Consider the following 18580-nt stretch of genomic DNA (forward strand, 5'->3'; position numbering starts at 1 on the left):
ACTTTGAAGGAGAAATGTGGGAGTTCAAGAATGTGTAGCATGGGAGCTGGTGTGGTCTGGAGGATCTGGGAGGATTCTCTGAGGGAGAGGTTCCAACTGAAACCTTAAGGGATAAGCAATGTGAACCAAGTAGATTGGGAAGAAGAGGGACCAGCATGTGCAAAGGTCCTGAATTGGAATAAAGATGGTGCATTTGAGGAACTGAGAGAAATGTGTTAGTTCAGGCTGATTCTGCAATAAACAACCCTAAGTCTAAATGGCGGAATACATTAAAATTTATTTCTCATTTGCTTTACAGTTTAGTGTGTGTCAGACAGTTCGTCTCCACATGGTGACACAGGGATCCAGTTCCTTTTCACCTTCAACTCTGCAGAAAATAAAAGTGGAAGATCGTGCATGATTGTGGCATGCATTACTTCTGCCCACATCTGCTGGCTCAGTGCTTATTCCAGGGCCCAACCCCATCAGCCTGCTGAGTGCTCAGGAAGAAAAGAGGGAAACAGAAATTGGTGACTTTTGGCTGCCCCTGCCACAGGGGGGGAGACTAGGCCAGACAAGTCCTTGGTGGGCATGGCAAGACCTGGGTCTGTAGTCTTAGAGCAGAAGATCCCACTTGAACTTGGCCACAGAGCTAGGAGGACCACAGAGCTGTGACCACTGTGGTCTCTTCCAGGTGGAAGGAGCCAGCATGTCAGAACCCACTTTGGAATGTGGAGGTCTCCTGAACCCATTAGGAGGGTCGGGTTTCCGTTCCTGGCGTGGAGGCGTGTTCCTGGCACCAAGTCAGCTTCACTCCCTGGCCTCTGTTGTTCCAGCTCTTGTGTCTCTGGGAGGATGGGGAGGACTCTCAGCTTTCAACAGATCAGCCAAGTCGCTCTCAAGAGCTCTGGTTTTGGGGAATGTGATCCCCTGGGCGTATCTAGCCTCCAGTTTCTAGGGGGTCTGGGGAGCGGGGTGGCAGTGGCTGAGCTGGCCTCATGAATTTGGCTATCTAATGAAGGGATCTGGGCCAGTGGTGGACCAGACATTGCCTGGACTTTGCTAACGGGTAAACCTTGAGCTCAGATCACAGCCCTTGAGGGCCTCTTCGCTCTGCCTTCTTGAGTCTGCTTTGGGGTTCTTAGGCTTGCTTTATAGGTATTAGGATGCCCCCAGTTGGACAAATACACTGAGCCCTGGGGCCTAAGGTCAAAATCTCCAAGTAGGGCAGCCCTGGACATCTTGATGTTTGCAGGATGAGGGCAGGCATTGGGGCGTCCTGGGTGGTTTCTCTAATTTCCCCCAGCTGGGAGAGACAATAAGCTATAGTAGAAGTCCAGGCTTTGCAATCAGAGGGATTGGGTTTGAATCCTGGCCTTGCCTTTACCAGCTGTGTGATCTTGATTAAGCTACTTACCTTCTTTGAATCCATTTTCTCACCTGTGGAGCAGGGGAATTCAGTATCTGCTTGGCAAAGCTCTAGTGAGAGATGAATTAGATCAACTGAAGGTGGACAGGAAACGATAAGCTTCATTATCATGTGGAAGAGGACCAAGACGAGAGGGGTACCAGTTGCACAAACTTCTTCCCCCAATACACACACACACACCCCTTTCTTGCAGCTGCAGCCAAAGGGATCCTGTTAAAATGTATGTCAGATCATGTCATTCTTCTGCTCAAAGTCCCCCAATGATCTCTCACCAAAAGTCAAAGTCAAAGTCTTCATAAAGGCCACAGGTCCTTGGTAGGTCCCCCCACCACACCCCAACAATACTTCCTCTCTCTGCTGTGCTCCCTTGCTGCCTGGGCTCCTTGCTGCTCCAGGACACCCTGACATACTCCTGCCCCAAGGTCTCAGCACTGCCACCCCCTGTCCTGGAACACATTCACCCCAGGCATCTGCCTGCATGTTTGCTCCCTCTCCTCCTTCCTGTCTTTGCTCAAGTGCCATCTGTCGGAGGACTGCTGGCCACTCTGTCTAACATGAGGTCCTCAGTCCTCTCTTCCTGCTTTGTTTCCTCCACAGCCTGATCATTGACTGACACACTGTGAAATGCCTTTCGTTGATTGTCTCCACTCACAGGAATATAAGTCCCACAAATGCAGGGTGGTGTTGTTGTTTTTTTTTTGTCTATTAATATGTTCACATTCATAGTAATCTCCAGCATCTAGGCATATGAGTAGGGACATAATACTTGTTGAATGAATACCTGAATGAAGGAGAGGACTGGAGTTCTGGGGGGGTGCAAGTAAGAGGGGTTCATGGCAAGAAGGACACCGTCACGTTCCTTTTCTGCCCATTGAGGGCCTTGGACTAGGTCCCCAGGAGACTATGAACCCAAGGGAACTGTGTACATCACTAGATGAGTTCCTGCAGACATTTAACAGAGCCTGTGACCTCCCAGGGCTAAGCACCTTCTCTGCTCTGACATTTCATGGTTGGCTCTAAGGCTCAAATCCTTGCTTTCTAAGGACCTGTGATGCTAACATTCCATGATCTAATTCAAGTCTCAGCAGCCACAGTAGGTCAACATGGTGAGGGCGGGGGGCCTGTGGGGACACAGAAGGGAAGACAAGGGAGACTTCTATATTATATATGCTGTTTTCTTCCTTTTATGTAAAAGAAAGTGGATTTAAAGCAAGTGTGACAAAATGTGTGCAGTCGTCAACGCTGGATACTGGGCACGGGGTGTTTATCACAGAGCTTTGTGCTTTTCTGTATGTCAAAAATTTCTTTCAAGAATACAGATTTGGTGGTGGGCAGGGCAGTTATAGCTTATGATTAGGAATGGAGAGGCTGCTTCTGGGGACCTGGGGGACCTGGACTTCGGGCCCTTTTCCAGTGTGCGTATGGGCAGAGGGGATGGCTGGAGTCTGGGCCCATCGCAAACTGTCAGAGCCCCCTCTTCTCCCCTCGCCCCCCTTCCCAGGTCTCAGTTTCCTGCTTTCCTGGGGAGTGGAAAAGGCTGAGAGGCCCCGTGCTGGGGATGGAGCTAATTCATTAGTGAAGTCTCAACAAGGACTGGGCACCCGCAGTGCCAGCGTGATTCATCAACACGATTGCCCGCTGCCAGCCTGCGTGGGCCCGGAACGCCAGCACATTTTACCTGTACCCGCTGCGAGGGACCTGGTGGGAGGTGAAGGTACAGCATCTACCGAAAGCAAGAAAAAGACTTGGAGAAAGGAGGCTGGTCCCCTGTGCCCGAGCCCAGGAAGCTCTGTTAGGCTGGTACTGGAGTTGCAGGAGCGCATATATGACTCCTGCCAGTGCAGAGGGCTGCCTGGTGCCGGAGTGCCAGCTCCAAGCATGTGGTGAGGGGGGGCTAGCTGGGCTTCCTCCTCCACAGCGAATGTTCCCTTGGGAAACTGCTTGAGGGGCAGCAGGAGGTGGGGGTGGGGGAGGTGCTCATCCTTATCCATCAGCCGGGCTGGGTTTTCCTCAGCTTTCTGTTGGTCTCTGTGGTATCAATTCTTCCAAGAAGTTCTCCCAAATGTGTACAAGAAAAAGCATTGAATTGGGGCTTAGGTGAGGTCAGGAAGGACCTTGAAGCCCCTCTGGCTAGGGCTCGGATCCTCCTGTACCCCAGCTCTGGTGTTGGCTTCACTCTCTCTCTGCCTGCCCACCCCCTTCGTCTAAAGTCCTGTCTGCATCTCATCAGTCTCCATCCCAAGACGGGGGCCTCTGGCTGGTTCCTGCCTCACAGCAATACCTGCCTCTGTGTCTCCCATCACCGGGACATTCCTTGCCCGGTTACAACTGCTATTGTTCCTTTATCCCACACATTCACACGGAGTGTCTGAGCAAAAAACGCCAGGAGCAAAAAAAGTACACGCTGAATAATTTCATTTATATGAAATTTAAGGACAGGCAAAACTGAGCCATGATGATAGAGGTCAGGATCATCGTTGCCTCTGGAAGGTGGGAAGGTGGGAATTGACTGACAGAGGCATGAGGGAACTGAGTGACAGAACTACACGGGTGCTCACATTTGTCAAAACTCAAACTGTACACTTACACGATCTATGCTTTCCACTGTATGCAAAGTCTGCCCCCATTTTTTAAAATGTTAAACATTTCTTTGAGGCGCTGGCCTGTGTAGTTTAGTGTCATGGGTTCAATTCCCGGTTGAGAGCATGTATCTGGGTTGCACGTTTTTTGTTTTTTTTTAATCCTCATCCGAGGACATTTTTCCATTTTTTTCCAGATAGAGTGGCGAGGGGGAGAGAAACATCGACGTGAAAGGGACACATCGAGTGGCTGCCACCCACACAACCAACCAGGGCCGGGGACAAACTGCAACCGAAGTACGTGCCCTTAGCGGGAACCGAACCCGGGCCTCTCTGGACCGCAGGCCAACACTCCAACCGCTGAGCCAAACCGGCCAGGGCTGGGTTGCAGGTTTGATCCACAACCCTGGTCAGGACAGGTGTGTCTTTCTCTCCCTCTCTCTCTCCCTTCCACTCTCTCTAAAAATCAATGGAAAAATATATCCTCAGGTGAGGATTAACAACAAACATTTCATTGAATACCTACAATATGCCAGACGTGTGCCAGTAGGGGAGACAACCTTGCCTGTCCCGTGGAACTCACACACAGGGAGTGTGGTTCTTATCCTGACGTTGCCTTGGCCACTGTTCTCTGTCCTTGACTCCCCTCCGGCTCTGCCTGCAGTGGGGATGGGAGTGGGGGTGAGTCAAAGAGCAGGGTGCTGCCCAGAGGTCTGTCCCTTCAGCCAATTACATAGTCACCACAGGACAGAGGAGGCAAGTGCCTAATCCCCCGGGGCCACTTTCCTCATCTTTCATATGGGATTAGTAATGCCTTCCTTGTAGTTTTGGCACCAGGTTAGAGGCTCCATTGTGAGAAAATTCATTGCCCCAGGTGCAGTTCTCATTGTTTCCATTGCAGTTACCAGGTGCAGTTACCATTGTTACTGGCCAGTGGTGCACGGTTAAGAGCACAGGCTGGAGAGCCACATCGCCGGGTTTCAAATCCCAGTGGGGTGACCTTGAGCAAGTCACTCACCTCACCTCAAACCTCTGAGAACCTCATTTCTTCATCTTTAACATTGGGGTAATGAGAGTACCTACCCCACAGGCGGGTCACAAGGATTCAATGCAATGCTCTCCGTGTAGTGCTGAGCACACGGCAGGCTCGCAATAAATGGGAGCGAGCCTTCTGCCAGGAGCTTTGGCAGGAGGGCTCTGTTGGGAGGGGAGAAGGCTGGGGAACACAGCTGGGCTGTTGGTGGGAGCATGCGCAACAGGAGAGTCATGGAATGAAAGTGGCCATCCTTGGTGGGCGCTCAAAGGTGCTTAGGTGTCCCAGTCTTCTGTCCACCACAGCCACACAGACTTTCAGCATAGCTGGGGGGAGGTGTCAGGAGCTAAGTGTGTGTGAGTGCAATAACGAGGAACCTGTAGGGCAATAAGGGTGTCCAGGGCGGGGAGGGGGACGGAGCCAGGCTCTGGGTCTGCGGAAGTCCTCCGATGTGACCCACCCTAAAAAGGGCCAGACGGTAACACTGTTCCGAGTTACAATCCTAAAGTGACCGTAGCGGGGAGACCTTAGGGACAAGTAGTGACCACAAGCCTCAGTGCCTCCTCGCGAGCCACGTGTCCAGAGTGCTGGTTCTTGTGCCGGCGTTTCCTTGGTCTTCGGCTCCTTGTTGAACTTGCGCATCTGGGAGCGAACGACGCAAACCAAATGGCTCGCTGTAACGGGAGGTGCGCTGGACCGCGTCGGACGTCGGGTCTGTGTTGGCATAGCGCCAGGCTTGCGACGCGCGGACCCTGGGTTCCCTTGGCCCCAGCTGGCTCCGGGGCGGGTGGGATAGGATGGCGGGGGGCCGGCCCGGGCGCCCGTACCCCCAGACACTGGCAGCACCTTGGCCCCGCCCCGCTCCGCCCCGCCCTCCCTCCGCCTCATTGGCAGCCGCGTCGGGGGTTGCCAGGGCGACGGGTCGCCTAGCTGCGAGTCAGAGCTAACCCGAGTCAGTCCGCCGGCGTAGGGAGCCGGGGAGGCCAGAGGGCGAGCCACGGAGCGCAGCGCCCCGCGGCGGGGCCCCAAGCGGGCGCCTCCGGACGGCCCCGCACGGCCCCCCTCCCGGCGCAGGGGCAGGCCGGGGCGGGGGGCCCGGGGCCCGAGGCCGCCTCGGTCCCGTCGGGGCGACAAGGGGGCGACCAGGGCGGAGCGATGCCGGGCGCCGGCGGCGGCGGCAGTGGCCCCGGTCGGGGCCCGTGACCATGGGCATCGCCGAGTCCACGCTGGATGAGCTGCCGTCGGACGCGGAGGAGCAGCTGCGCCACGGCGAGCAGCAGCTGGAGCTGAGCGGGAGGCGGCTGCGGCGGCTGCCCAGCGCCGTGTGCACGCTGAGCCGCCTGGAGAAGCTGTACGTGAGCGGCACGGGGCTGCGCGAGCTGCCGGAGGAGATCGAGGAGCTGCGCGAGCTGCGCATCCTGGCGCTGGACTTCAACAAGCTCGAGCGCCTCCCCGACGGCCTGTGCCGCCTGCCGCGCCTCACGCGCCTCTACCTGGGTGGCAACCGGCTGCTGGCGCTGCCCAACGACTTCGCGCAGCTGCAGAGCCTGCGCTGCCTCTGGATCGAGGGCAACTTCCTGAGGCGCTTCCCGCGGCCGCTGCTGCGCCTGGTGGCGCTGCAGTCGCTGCAGATGGGCGACAACCGGCTGCGCGCGCTGCCCGCCGAACTGCCGCGCATGACCGGCCTGCGCGGCCTCTGGCTCTACGGCAACCGCTTCGAGGAGTTCCCGCCTCCGCTGCTGCGCATGGGCCGCCTGCACATCCTCGACCTGGACCGCAACCGCCTGGGCGGCTTCCCCGACCTGCAGCCGCTGCGCTCCCTGCGCGTCTTCTCCTACGACCACAACCCGGTCACCGGGCCGCCGCGGGTCGCCGACACTGTCTTCCTCGTGGGCGAGGGCGCCGTCGAGCGCATGGCGGAGCGCGACGAGCCGGTTCCCCGGCGGCCTCCCCGGCGCCCGGCGCGGGCCTTTGAAGACGAGGAGGAGGAAGACCTGCTCATTGGAGGCGCTGGCCCCCGGTCTCTTGGGGCGCCGGGGGGCAGCCTCCGCGTCCCGGAAGCCCCTCCAGGACTGGGCACCTGAGCCTGTACTCGGGGGTGGACTCAGGCCGCCCTGGGGAGGTCCACCGGAGTGGTGGGCAGAGGAGGGGCCACTAGTGGAGTTGACGGGCACGGGCAGGCCTGGGGTCCATCGTCAGACATTCCTGGTGGTAAGGCTGCCTCCTGGCTGGTCTCTGGGTACCCGGCAGACCGGGAAGTACCGGCCCCTCCAGTCCCCCGTACCTCTGTCTGGTCCCTGACAGGGCAGTAGAGGTGCCAGCTTCCCTCTGGACCCAGTGTCACCGCTGTCTGCGGAATCATCACCTTGGCTGAGTCTGGAGGCCCAGGTGCCGCCAACCTCCCTCCTCCAGGAGTTTGGACCCCCTAGACCCACCGTTCCTGGTGCAGGAGCCCCTGCATGCTGATGGACCACACACCTGTGTGAGGCTGGCGCCCAGGACAGAAATGGGGAACGGACTGGGGCCCTGACACCGCAGCTGCCCTTGCCCCTCCACCGGAGCTCACTGTACATTCCTCCCTCCCCAGGCCCCCCAAACTATGTATGGGGAAGGGGGTTCAGGAGGCAGGGTCTCCACCTCTGCCTTTTATTCAACTATCTTCTCCCAGCTTGCCGGCGGAATCTTGCTGGGAAAAAAGCTCTTCCTCCCTCCCCCCAGCCGGAGCCTTCCAGCCGTCAATTTTGAAAAGAAGCCACTCTGCCTTGAGGCCTCCTGCACTGAAGAGAGTGGATCTCTGCTCTGGGACGCTGCCTGGCGTCCTTTCCACTGCCTGCACTCTCCATTCCCTTAAATGGGCACAGTCAGGGTGGCTGGCACAGCGTGGGGCATGGGACGAGCACTGTGCCTCCACTCCGTCACCAGGGCAGCCTCAAGTGGGTGAGGAGGGGTGCCTCACTGCAATTCCCAGGGCCAGATCTTTCCCATCCAAGCAATAATGGGAGGAAGGGGGGCAGGGCCAGGGACACTCAGGGACACTGTCAGGGGCAGGGGCCCCACATGGTAGTGTTTTCATTAGGAAGGAAAAAAAAAAAAAACTGGCTGTAAACAAATTACATTTCTTGGAGAAAGAATGTGCGTTTCCCCAATGCCTGTTTATTTATAAGCCCTGGGAGCACTGAGTCCCATTGCTGGGGGGACCCTGGGCTCCCTCCGGCACTGCCCTCTGTCCATGTGCCTCCGCTCTGCATTAGACTGGTCCAGCCAACTGTTGTCTTCTGTCTAGGGAACAGGTACGAAAGGCTTTGGATGCGTTTGGTCTCTCAGTCTTGCTGTATCTGACTCTCTGCCGCCCAGCCTCCAACCACACCGCCCCCCTTCCTTGGTGTTTTCCAGGTAAATTCTCAGGTTCCTGACTCTTCACGTTTCTGACTCTTACTCAAGCCGGGCTGACCTTTCTCTATGCCTTCACTGGTACTGCCCCCTGCCCCCTCTGTGACTCTGTTCTTCCCTCCTTCCATCTCCCTCCTCCTGTTCTCTGTCTCTCCCTCTTAATCTCTTTTTATTCAGTTATGGTATTACTTTCTCCCTTCATTATTCAGAAAAAAAATATTAAAAATGTAAAGAAGGGAAGAAAATTGTACAGCCTCAAGCCTAGAGGCTCATCTCCCATGAGATTCTGCTAGGCCACCATCACCATGGCAACAGGGCTGATGTCATACAAAGCCCAAAGGTCAGGCCTGGCCAGCAGTTCTGCTGGCCACTGGGCTGGGCCTAGGTTAGGAGGGGGGGATGGTCTGGAGCTTGCAAGTGGGAGTGATGAACAGAAAGAGCTAGTGGGTGGGAAGGTTGGGGGCTGCCTCCTTAAGAAAGAAGAGGGGTCTGGGGGCTGTTTCAGATGTTGTCCCTCCCAGAGCTCCTCTGGTCCCCACACTCACCCTGTTGTGACTCCTTCAAGGCCAGTGGGCTTCTTGGGGTCTGGGAACTTAGAGGAAGGAAGTGAGATCTCAGATAACACAGGCTGGGTAGGAACGGCAGCCGACAAGCATGTCCTCTGACCCCGTGACTCATGTCATAGCATGGGGGAAATATCCCCGGTCCTGGAGTCAGACAACTTGGGTTCCAGTCCTAGTTCTATTGACTGAGTGACCTCGAGAACGCTCCCCCCGCCAGGGGCTTCAGTTTCTCCATCTACACACAAGGAATTGGTTTCTTTAGATCTGAAGCTGCAGCTCAGGAATCCATACAACCTGGGGTTTGTCTTCCTTCCCTTTACGTAAATCTTAGATGTTGGGAGTGGGTGCAGGGGGCAGCCATGGTCACCCTGGAATAACTGTTGGCATTGGGAGACAGGTGTCCTTCCTCTCAGGTCTGTTTCCTTGCTGCAAAGCTCCAGGTCAGGGCAAAGGCCCTGTGATGAGTCCCTCTGGGCCATCCTGAGGCCTGGTCCCCAGCTTTGAAACCCCCTTGCTCTCCACCATCAAAAGCCAGTTTCTCCTGGGAAGTTAGAGAGTTTGCTTAAAGTGGATGCTGGTGCCTGGCTAGAGAGCACTGCTGAGAGCGTCTCCATGTCGAAAGGGAGTGACCAGGGAAGGAAGGGGCTGTTGCCAGGGACAGCTGGGCATTACCGCTCCCCTCAGTGAGAAGAGAGCACTGTATTAGGAGTCCTAGAGCCCCTCCCCCACACCTAACTGCCTGTGGCTCCCTCAGGGGAGCGGGGAGGAGGGGAGGTGATTTTGGAGGGCCATGCGTCACAATGCTATGTCTGCAGTTCCACCAGCTATGCAAGGGCAGTCAGCAGTGTGTGGCCATGGGGCGGGGTGGGGGTTGGTCAGAGAGCCTTGGAGGAGTTGTGTTTGTGCCAGGCATGCAGGGCAGAGGCCAAGGAGTCGGCATCAGAGCAGGAAGGCAGGCAGTGGGGACAAGAGCAGAGGCTGCAGCAGAAACAGGCCCAGGGAGGGAGTGACTTGCCCATAAATGGGTGTTAGGCCTCCTAACCCAGGGCTCAATCCATGCCGAGGGAGGTCCCCTCTGTCCTTGGCTGGCGGTCAGGTCTGGTGCGGACTGAGTGGCAGTTGTTAGTAATCTGCTCTTCCTCCTGGAGACCCCACCCCACCCCAGCCAGACCTCCAGGCCAGCAGAGCAGCAGAGATCGGGGAGGGTTGGATCCTTTCCTAGCTCTGTTACTGCCACCCCTCTCTTCCTGCCCACCCTCAAGAGGCTCGGGAAAGCAGAACAGGGCTCTTGGGAGCTGGGACCCCTGCCCAGCAGTTCCTCCTTGCCTCCAATGCCACCACATGGGCTTTGCTCAGCCACTTGACCCAAAGCTTCCTTAAGACACCTGGGCACTCTTGTTCTGAGGATGGACATTTATTAGCACACCCAGGTGTGCCACACAGAACATGTCTTCAGACAGGAATCCCTGCCCAGGGGGGCTCACAATCTAAACGAGACACAACACATACACACAGGACATAAACACAGGGAGTGGGCATCTTCAAGGGATACAGATGGTCAGAGGAGCCACGGGCTGGGGCACACAGCGTGTTCAAGCATTGTCCTTCTGGGGGTCTTGGTGGGGGAGAGAGGAGAGCAGAACATGGCCCAGGATGGCCTTCCAGAAAGCGTCAGGAGAAAGAGAACACCCGAGGGCAGTGGTCCCAGGCTCAGGGAAGGGGGCAGGTCTCCGTGTAGTCATGGATGAAGAGAAACCTTACGAAGTGAAGGCAGGAGAATGAGGCCAAAAGTCCAGGAGAAGGCCCTGAGCCCATGGCATGGGGCTGTCACCTCTGCTGGGCCGAGCTGTCCCTGCTTTGAGGCCCAGTTTTCCAGAGCCATTTTCCCAGGCAAAACCGGCACAGAGGTTCTGGGAAGGGGCACTCTTGAGTCTACTTACCTGACCCTTGGGTTCCCTCCAATCTCTGGGGCAGAGATCAGAAGACCAGAAATAACCACCTTGTAACTGGATGTTTACACCAGGTTGTCAGAAATTGATGGACGGGAAGGGAGAGGGTGGGCAGCTTCAGGTGGGGGTACTCAGTGCTGCGTGAGGACGCAGCTGCTGGTCAGGTGCTGGGGAGCAGAAGGCATGATGGCCACCCTCACACTGGAAGTGGACACATGACAACAGAGGGCCCTCCTTCCCTTTGTACCTATAACAGAGGTAGCATCTTCCCTGAAGAACCCTGAGAGCTGCCGGGCTTCTGCTTCCCCAGGTGGTGTGTGCGGGTGGGGAGGGAGGGGAAAGGGGCTGGGGTGGTGTGTCCCTCTGTGGTTTGATACTGCAGGAGGAAATAGCTTACCCGGGGCCACAGTGGCTGGAGGACAGTGAGCCCAGTTCCCTCAGGCTGGGGCTGGTCTCAGGCTCTTTTGAGTTGGAGAGACTTTTCTAGTCCTAAAGGATTAAACCCAGAAGGGGTGGAGAGAAGCCATAGGTCCAGCTAATAGAACTGGAGCTCTTCAGGGACCAGGAAGGAGAGGCTGACCTGAAACCATGGTGGCCCAGCCAGAGTTCGGGTGGGGAAGGTGGAGGGTCCCTTTTGGTTTGTCTGACCTGCCTTGGAGGGTGGTGAGGGCCCCCCAGGAAATGAAGGAGGGGATGTTGGACTAGGCGAGCTACAGCAGTACCCCTCAGACCTACGGTGACTCCACCCCCAACAAACCTTGCTTCAGGCCTGATCCCAGAGGTGTGGCTGTTCCCCTTTCTGGGCAGCTGGTGGGTTTGTATTCTAGATCTGAGGAAGGGCCGGAAGGCCTCATCACCAGTGAACACAGATCTCCAAGGTAACGAGTTGAGAGACTGGACCCCAGGCTTCCCCACCCCCCTCACCCCATTGCCTCTTCCTCTGGGAGGCGAGGGAGGGCTGGGACCCACGGAGGAAATAGCCAAGGCCCTACTTTTCCACGATCCTTTATTAATCAGAACAGGCCGTGCCACAAAAGCAAGGCCCATTCCCACAAAAATAGGATTTTGCAAAGAGGAAATCTTGCTGGCTTAGAGGGTGCATGTGGTGGAAAATTGTTGTATGGTTTTTTTTCCTTTTTTTTTTCTTCAGTTTTTCTTCATTTCTCTTCACTGCAATTTTTTTTTGTGACAGTGGTTTTGTTTTTTTTGTTTTTTTGTTTTTTTAAATAAAACACTTGCGCTCAAGGACTCCAACACAATACAAACAATGGCCACGAACCCCCACCCCTGGGGCCCCATCTGGGTTGGGGGCTCTGGGGGCCCCCTTGGCCTTTTTTGTGGCTGTTTTCCTGGTGTCTGGCACCGGTGGGCAGGTGCGGGGTCCTGGGGCAGTAGAATTTGTACAGCAGTTCCCGGGGTGATGGTCACAAGAAAGGGTGCCTGAACAAGATAACGACTAAGTCTAGGGTGCCCACAGACAAGAGATGACGCTTATGAAAGGGCCTGGGACACAGTGGAGAAGAGACAGATGGGCCAGGCTGGCCTTGGCTATCCCTGGAGGCTCTGTGCGGGGAGGGGCAGGCTGGCCTAGCTTTCAGGCTACAGTAATAATACTTTGCTCACGGGTAGCACCTTCAGAGTTCTTCTGCCTTGACCCCCAGGTAACGGCGGCCTCACAACCTCCCCTATGAGGTAGGTGAAGTATTATTACCATCATTTTACAGATGGGGAAACTGAGGCCCCGGGAGTGTGGGTGACTTGCCCAAGGTCCTGGGATGGCAGCAGGACTCCAGTGCCCTCCTCCATCCTCAAGTTCCCCCATTCCCTGTTCTCCTATAGGCCTAGATCACACCTGCCCTCACCCCATACCACCTGCGCCCTCCCGTGCCAGCCCACCGGCCCTTGGCCCACCACGTGGCGACCCTCTCCCGAGTCACGGCTGCGCGTCAGGGGTTTGGGGAACCCCAGGCGGGTTTCACTACTGTGCCTGGGTGGGGTCAGACTGGGGACAGACTCCACGCGGAGATGCTTCCTGTGTATGATTGGCTAAGAACCCCGTGGGTGGGGCTCGGGAAAAGGGCTGCAATTGCCCCGCCCATTCTCTGCAAATTGGTTTAATCCTCCTGGGCTCCGTAGCAGTAGAAGGGGCCTGGGACCCGGCTCGCTCATGCCTCGCCTCCCGCCGGGTGGAGGGGAACAGGATCCCCTCCACCTCTCGAGACAGGACCCTCTCTTCGCTTCCCCACAGCCTCCGGAGTCACTGCCCTCCCGTCCCCGCAGGGGGCTGGTCCCAGCCCGCTCAATGAGGGCGGTGCAGTTGGAGTAGACCCCCATTTTAAGCAAAGCTACAATAGAGAAAAATTTGGATTTACAAGGAATGTGGGTGACTATTTGCTGTACATTAGCACTTTTCACTCTACAAAATGACTCACCTACTTTGTATGATATTCCTCCAGATCCAAGGGGGAAGGGTCAGGGCAGGGGTGTGAGAATCGATGTCAGAAAATTTTGATATGGGCAAAAATGTGACTTGTCTATTGCAGAGAGAAGAATGCTCAGCTCAAGGGGAAGCCTACTGAAGGAGAATGGTTCCCAAATGCCCATGCTGTTGCCATGCTCTGTCAATGGGGACCCTGTCCAGTGTCTCCTTTCCTGGGGTGTCAGCCTCATCAGGGATAGAACTGTAGTCCGAGACCGCGGTCACTGACTACGGTGTCCGGGCGCCACCTGGCGGTATGTCCCGGGAATGTCAGGTCCAGGCTCGCGGACCCCTGGATTTGAAGCTGTCACCAGCTGTCTTGTATCAATATCAGGACCCGCATGGGGATGACAGGCTTAAGCAGGGATCAACCCGAAATCTGCTGTCTCCAAGGGGAAGTCAGATTTAGTTTCTGCAGCAGCTGAGGTGGAGAAACCACAGCTTCTTCGTGTGGGGCACCTCAGAACTCACTAAATCCTGGAATGTTCCCTGTTTCCTCGTCCTGAACTCAGAGGCAGAAGGAGCTGCTCTGAAAGGCGGGCAGCAGTGGGGAAGGTGAGAAGGGGGGGTGATTCGGGATCAGAGACTGGGACAGAGTGAAAGGGAAGGTCTTCGTGCTTGGAGGCGTGTGTGTGTGTGTGGGGGGGGGGGCAGGTCTGCACAGACGGGGGGAGATGAGGAAGTGAAGAAACTGGGAGTCGTAGAATATTGCCCACGGGGCTGGGACATGAGATCTGGAATGAATAGGGTGTCTCTGAATGATGATGATGATAGGGGATAGAGCTAGTGGGGGCTTGGGACCCCGAGAAGGAAGGGAGCAGGTGGGTCCTGGTGGAATGTAATACATACAGTAGGCGCTTAAAAGGTGTGAAACAATATTCAAGAGATGAAATCACCAGGGAAGGAGCTACTAGGGAATTCTGAGCAGAGAGAGGCCCCGGGGGGTGCAGGGAGACCAGAGGGGGAACAGCTGGAGGCAGCCCAGTTCCTCTGCTCCTCTTCCCCACTTCCCCCTCCCCCCTCCCCTCCACTCACCCCTCCCCTGCTCCTACCCTCCTGTCCCCCGGTTCAGTGCACTGTCCTCTCCAGTGCACTGTCCGCTCCGGGCCTCCAGCCCTGCCTCACTTCATAAACCCCGCCTCTCCGCAGGCTTCAGTACTGCTGGCCCCAGGGGCACAGGGAGCAAGGCCCCTACCCACACACACACGCACACACGCACACACACACATACACACAGTGGACACAACACAAGTACACAGGGCTGCGGCTCCAGGACCCCAGAGGGGGCTAGATGCTATCCTTGGCATTCAGGGCCCAGCCGGCACCTGAAACTGCCCCGGGTTGGGCCTCTCCTGGCCAGGCCGGGGCCAAACGCCTCGGCCTCCTCTCTCCTGGGCCCGGATCAAGGGCTGGGGAGGGGACAGCCTCTCTCCACTCCAGGCACTGCCTTAAAGAAAACGGGGGACTGTGCCCACCTGGCGGGCCTCTGGAGGGATCTGCCTGTCTGCCCGTCTGGCTCTCATGACCTCCCCCACTTCTTTAGTATCAGCAAGTCGGGAAGGAAAGGGCAAAGCAGGAAAATGGCTCCCAGAGCCCCTCCCCCAGAGCTGGACTGGTGGAGGATGGGGCTGGTACTTCCTAGAATTGGGGCCCTCATGATTTCTGGGACCCCTCCCTGGCCAAGCCTTCAGGGTCCTCCCCTCACCCATGGCAGGGGGGCCAGGCCGGGCGTTGTGCATAAAGTGGGCATGATGGGAACCCGGTCCCTTGGCCCCCCGGGCCTCCTTTGGCCCACTCAGGCCTTCAGCTGGTGCCACTGGGCCACAGGCTGCCGGGGACGGGCGATCATGTCCTTCCAGTGCTTCACCTCCCCGGGCCCGCTCTTCCAGGACAGGTAGATCTGGGCAGAGAGGAAGGGGACAGCATTAGTGGCACAGTCCGAGGCATTGGCCCCTGCCCCCGTCTCTACAATGAACCCCTCACCTGTGATCATGGGGACCAAGGGGCCTCCTCAGGCAGTGACAACCCACCTCACAGAGGCCCTCCTCCCTTCCCCTGCTAGTTATTTGCCTTTGGTACCCTGGGCAGGCGTGGCCCTTCCACAGTAGATTCCCGACCTATTTTGCAGTGGGGGGAGGGGTGTAGGGGGGTGGGGACAGTTGGCTTCTATGCTCTTCCCTGTCCTACCCGTTGGGCACTCTTTCCTTAAATACGACCACTCTCATCTCCTGGGCACTTTTTACACACCCAGTATGGAGCTAGGGGTTTTCCACACACACATCATCAAATCCTGACCCACGAGGCAGCTATATGATCCCCATTTTACAGGTAGAGAAACTAAGGTGGAGGCAGTTCAGAGACTTACCTCCAGTCACAGAATTTCTAAGCGGTGCACAGGGATTTAAACCCAGGTCTTGGGCTCTATGCTACCAGCCCGATCCTGCCATCCTCTGCGTTAGGGGTTCCCAGCCTCGTGGGGCTACACATGATCCCCAGCCTGATGACGGTGGTTGTCTAAGAGACTAGGGCCCCCTAAGCTACCCAAGCCAAAGCCAAAACAAACTCATCTCTGCTGTACAGAACAGAGGACTGTTCTGTTCAGCCAACAGAACACAGGACTGTTTCGAAAGGAGCTATGATTGACGTCTAAGGAACGCCCAACTCCAGAAGGCTAAGCTTCAGTAATGCTTAGAAATAGATATCATTACTTGGTCCCTGGTCTGAGCTGGTCAAGGAGGGGTTCAGCAGCCCCAGCCCTGCTCAGAACACATCGTCCTGCAGGGTCCGGGTGACACCGTCCTGGGGAACTGTATCCCCTGTGACCACAGGTCAACCAGCCATGCTCCCAGGGCCTGGCTCGAGGGCAGGCAGGGCCAGCACGCCTCCTGGAGGCAGCTCCCTCCCTCACCCCCCGGCTATGTTCTCCAGTCCCGTCTCTCCGAGGCCGCCTCCACCTGGGCCCCCTTCGCTGTGGGGATCCTTTCTCGTTCGCCCCACGCAGGGCAAAGCCCCGGCTGATCCGCTGTCCACCCTCGCTTGCTCCTGGCATCCAGCCTTGCTCTCTGCCTGCTACACCATTCCGTCTGATCTCCATGTCTGAAAGGACACACCTACCCTCAGTAGCAATGTTTCAAAAATAACCTTTATTATAATAGTAGCTAATACACATGTTCCAAGTATGTGCTAAGCATCTCACCTGTTACTGAATCCTCCCAGCACAACGTGAGGTTGTGACTGTCTTACTCATTTTAAGAGGAGAAAATGAGACTCAGAAAGGTTAGGACTGTTACAAGTTAGGGCTGAGACCTGGATCTAGACAGTCTGACTCCCGGGCCCACACTCTTAACACAACCACAAAGAAACGCAGGAACAGCTGTTTCGAAGTAGAAGAACGGAAGGGTGTATATCACAGAAGCATGCCCTGGAAAGACTCAAGGCCAGGAGTGGATTTTCTGGCTAGTTACAAGGAAAACATCTACCTATCTCAGGCAATTCTTACACCACCCTGGGAAGTGCTGTAGGGTCTGTGGTAGTAGCTCCATTTTACGAACGCGAGCACTGAAGCTCAGAGAGGCAAGTGACTTGCCCAAGGTCACACATCCCTTCAGCAGCCGATGAGGTAGGAAGTGAAGTCAGGTTTTCGGAGTACGACTACAGCTCTCGACACTGCCCGACACAGCTCGCCCTCTGCAGATGGGACCCTGGGTGACACTGCTCCGATGGGGTCCTTATCCTAAAGGTCTTTTGGGGATCCTGGGCAATTCTTCCTCCCCCTGCCGTTCCAACCATCTGTCCTCAGCTGACTGATCCATAACACTCGTTTTCAGAGGTCCAGAGAGGGGAAGGGATTGCCCCTATCTCTCCCGCTGCCCAGCCCTGTGCTCACCCACTAGCCCTCCTGCTTCCTGGACGGACAGGCCCTTGCTGGGTGCCCGCTGGTGTGCCCTGCCACCTGCCTCACCCTACCTTGCCGATGACGTCGTTGCGGCTGAGCCTGTCCTTGTCCATGACAGTGATGATGATGGTCGTCTCCCTCAGCTTCTCCGTGGGGATATCGAAGGCAAAGGACTCGTTGAAGATGGGGTTCAGGTTCCTCTTCATCGTCACCGTCTTCTTCTTCTCCACCCGCTTGTCCTTGTACATCAGCCACACCTTCACGTAGGGGTCTGGGGACGAAGAGGGGAAGGTCAGCCGGGTAGTGGGTGGCTTCCCGGGATGCCTGTCTCCCTCCAGGGCTGGAATCTGGGGCAGGCGGGTCTGTGAGCTCTTTGCAGAAGGTCAGGAAAGCCCCCCGCAGGAGGGGGCTGGGGGCCCCCCGGATGGAGGAGCTGCTGGGGAACTTAGCCATCACTATTGCCCTCCCGTGAACACAAAGGAGGGTCCGGTCTTGCCCGAGGCCACAGACAAGCAGTGTTGGAGCTGGAGCTGGAGGCCAGGGCTCCCCAGCACAGTGCCCCCTCTTCACGATTCTGGGAAGGGCAGAGTCGAAGACACTGGCCCAGAGTCTGTACCAAAGACGGCCGCCAGGGCTCATGGGTAGAGGTGCCGAGACTGGAGGTGGGGCGTGGGAGTTGGGGGTGATGGGAACAGCGTGGACCCTGCCGTCCACAGCCAGCATGACTCCTGTGTCCCCAGAACCTCCCCGGCCCATCGGCCCCAGAACCTGATGTGCCCCCGATGTCCATGGCTTTGAGGTTCCGGGCTTTGATGATGTTCACGATGATGGAGTTGGCAGAGGGGTTGTAGCAGAGAGACAAGAGCAGCTCCCCTCGGCTCCCCTGGGAGGGATACGGGAGGGGTGAGGCTGGGCCAAGGGAGCCACTCCCTGAGGGGCACGGGGACTGGGGGCAGGGAATGCTCACTGAGCTCCTTGGCTGGCCCCACAGCCCCGGGCTCCTGTACCTGACCTGGGTGCTTACCCCCTCCTCTGTCTACCATCCCGGCCATGCTTGGTCTCCCCTCATCGGGCAGGTCTGTGCGCTGCCCCCACGCTCTCCTCCCTGAACGCAGCCTCAGGTTTCTCAAGAGAGTCCTGCCAAGGGCCAAGCCCCAGCGCTGAGACGGCTGGTGGGAACTCAGTCCCCCGGAGCTGCCCGTGTGCACCCCTCCCCACAGCACTCTGACCTTCCTAAGACTGACAGGGACTAGGGCTGGGTCTGTCGGCCCCCCGCCAGGGGCC

General features: G+C 57.0%; 2 protein-coding genes across 3 annotated transcripts in view; one reads left to right on the top strand and one right to left on the bottom strand.

Moving 5' to 3' along the window:
• The first annotated feature begins 6225 nt into the window (after positions 1 to 6225).
• Positions 6226 to 7104, top strand: LRRC10B (leucine rich repeat containing 10B). Its single transcript, XM_036257620.1, has one exon. The coding sequence runs from the start codon at positions 6226 to 6228 to the stop codon at positions 7102 to 7104; it is 879 nt and encodes a 292-aa protein (XP_036113513.1).
• Positions 7105 to 14489: 7385 nt separating this feature from the next.
• The window catches only part of SYT7 (synaptotagmin 7), a 58606-nt gene continuing 54515 nt past the window's right edge, over positions 14490 to 18580 (bottom strand). For both annotated transcript variants that reach the window (XM_036258787.1, XM_036258786.1), the window contains 3 exons: positions 18065 to 18179; positions 17368 to 17567; positions 14490 to 15301 (listed from right to left, as the gene is read on the bottom strand). In XM_036258787.1, the coding sequence (XP_036114680.1) occupies positions 15197 to 15301; positions 17368 to 17567; positions 18065 to 18179 (420 nt within the window). In that variant the 3' untranslated portion in view covers positions 14490 to 15196. The remainder of the gene's footprint in view (positions 15302 to 17367; positions 17568 to 18064; positions 18180 to 18580) is intronic.

The sequence above is a fragment of the Molossus molossus genome, unplaced genomic scaffold (assembly GCF_014108415.1).
Source record: "Molossus molossus isolate mMolMol1 unplaced genomic scaffold, mMolMol1.p scaffold_m16_p_13, whole genome shotgun sequence".
NCBI lineage: Eukaryota > Metazoa > Chordata > Mammalia > Chiroptera > Molossidae > Molossus > Molossus molossus.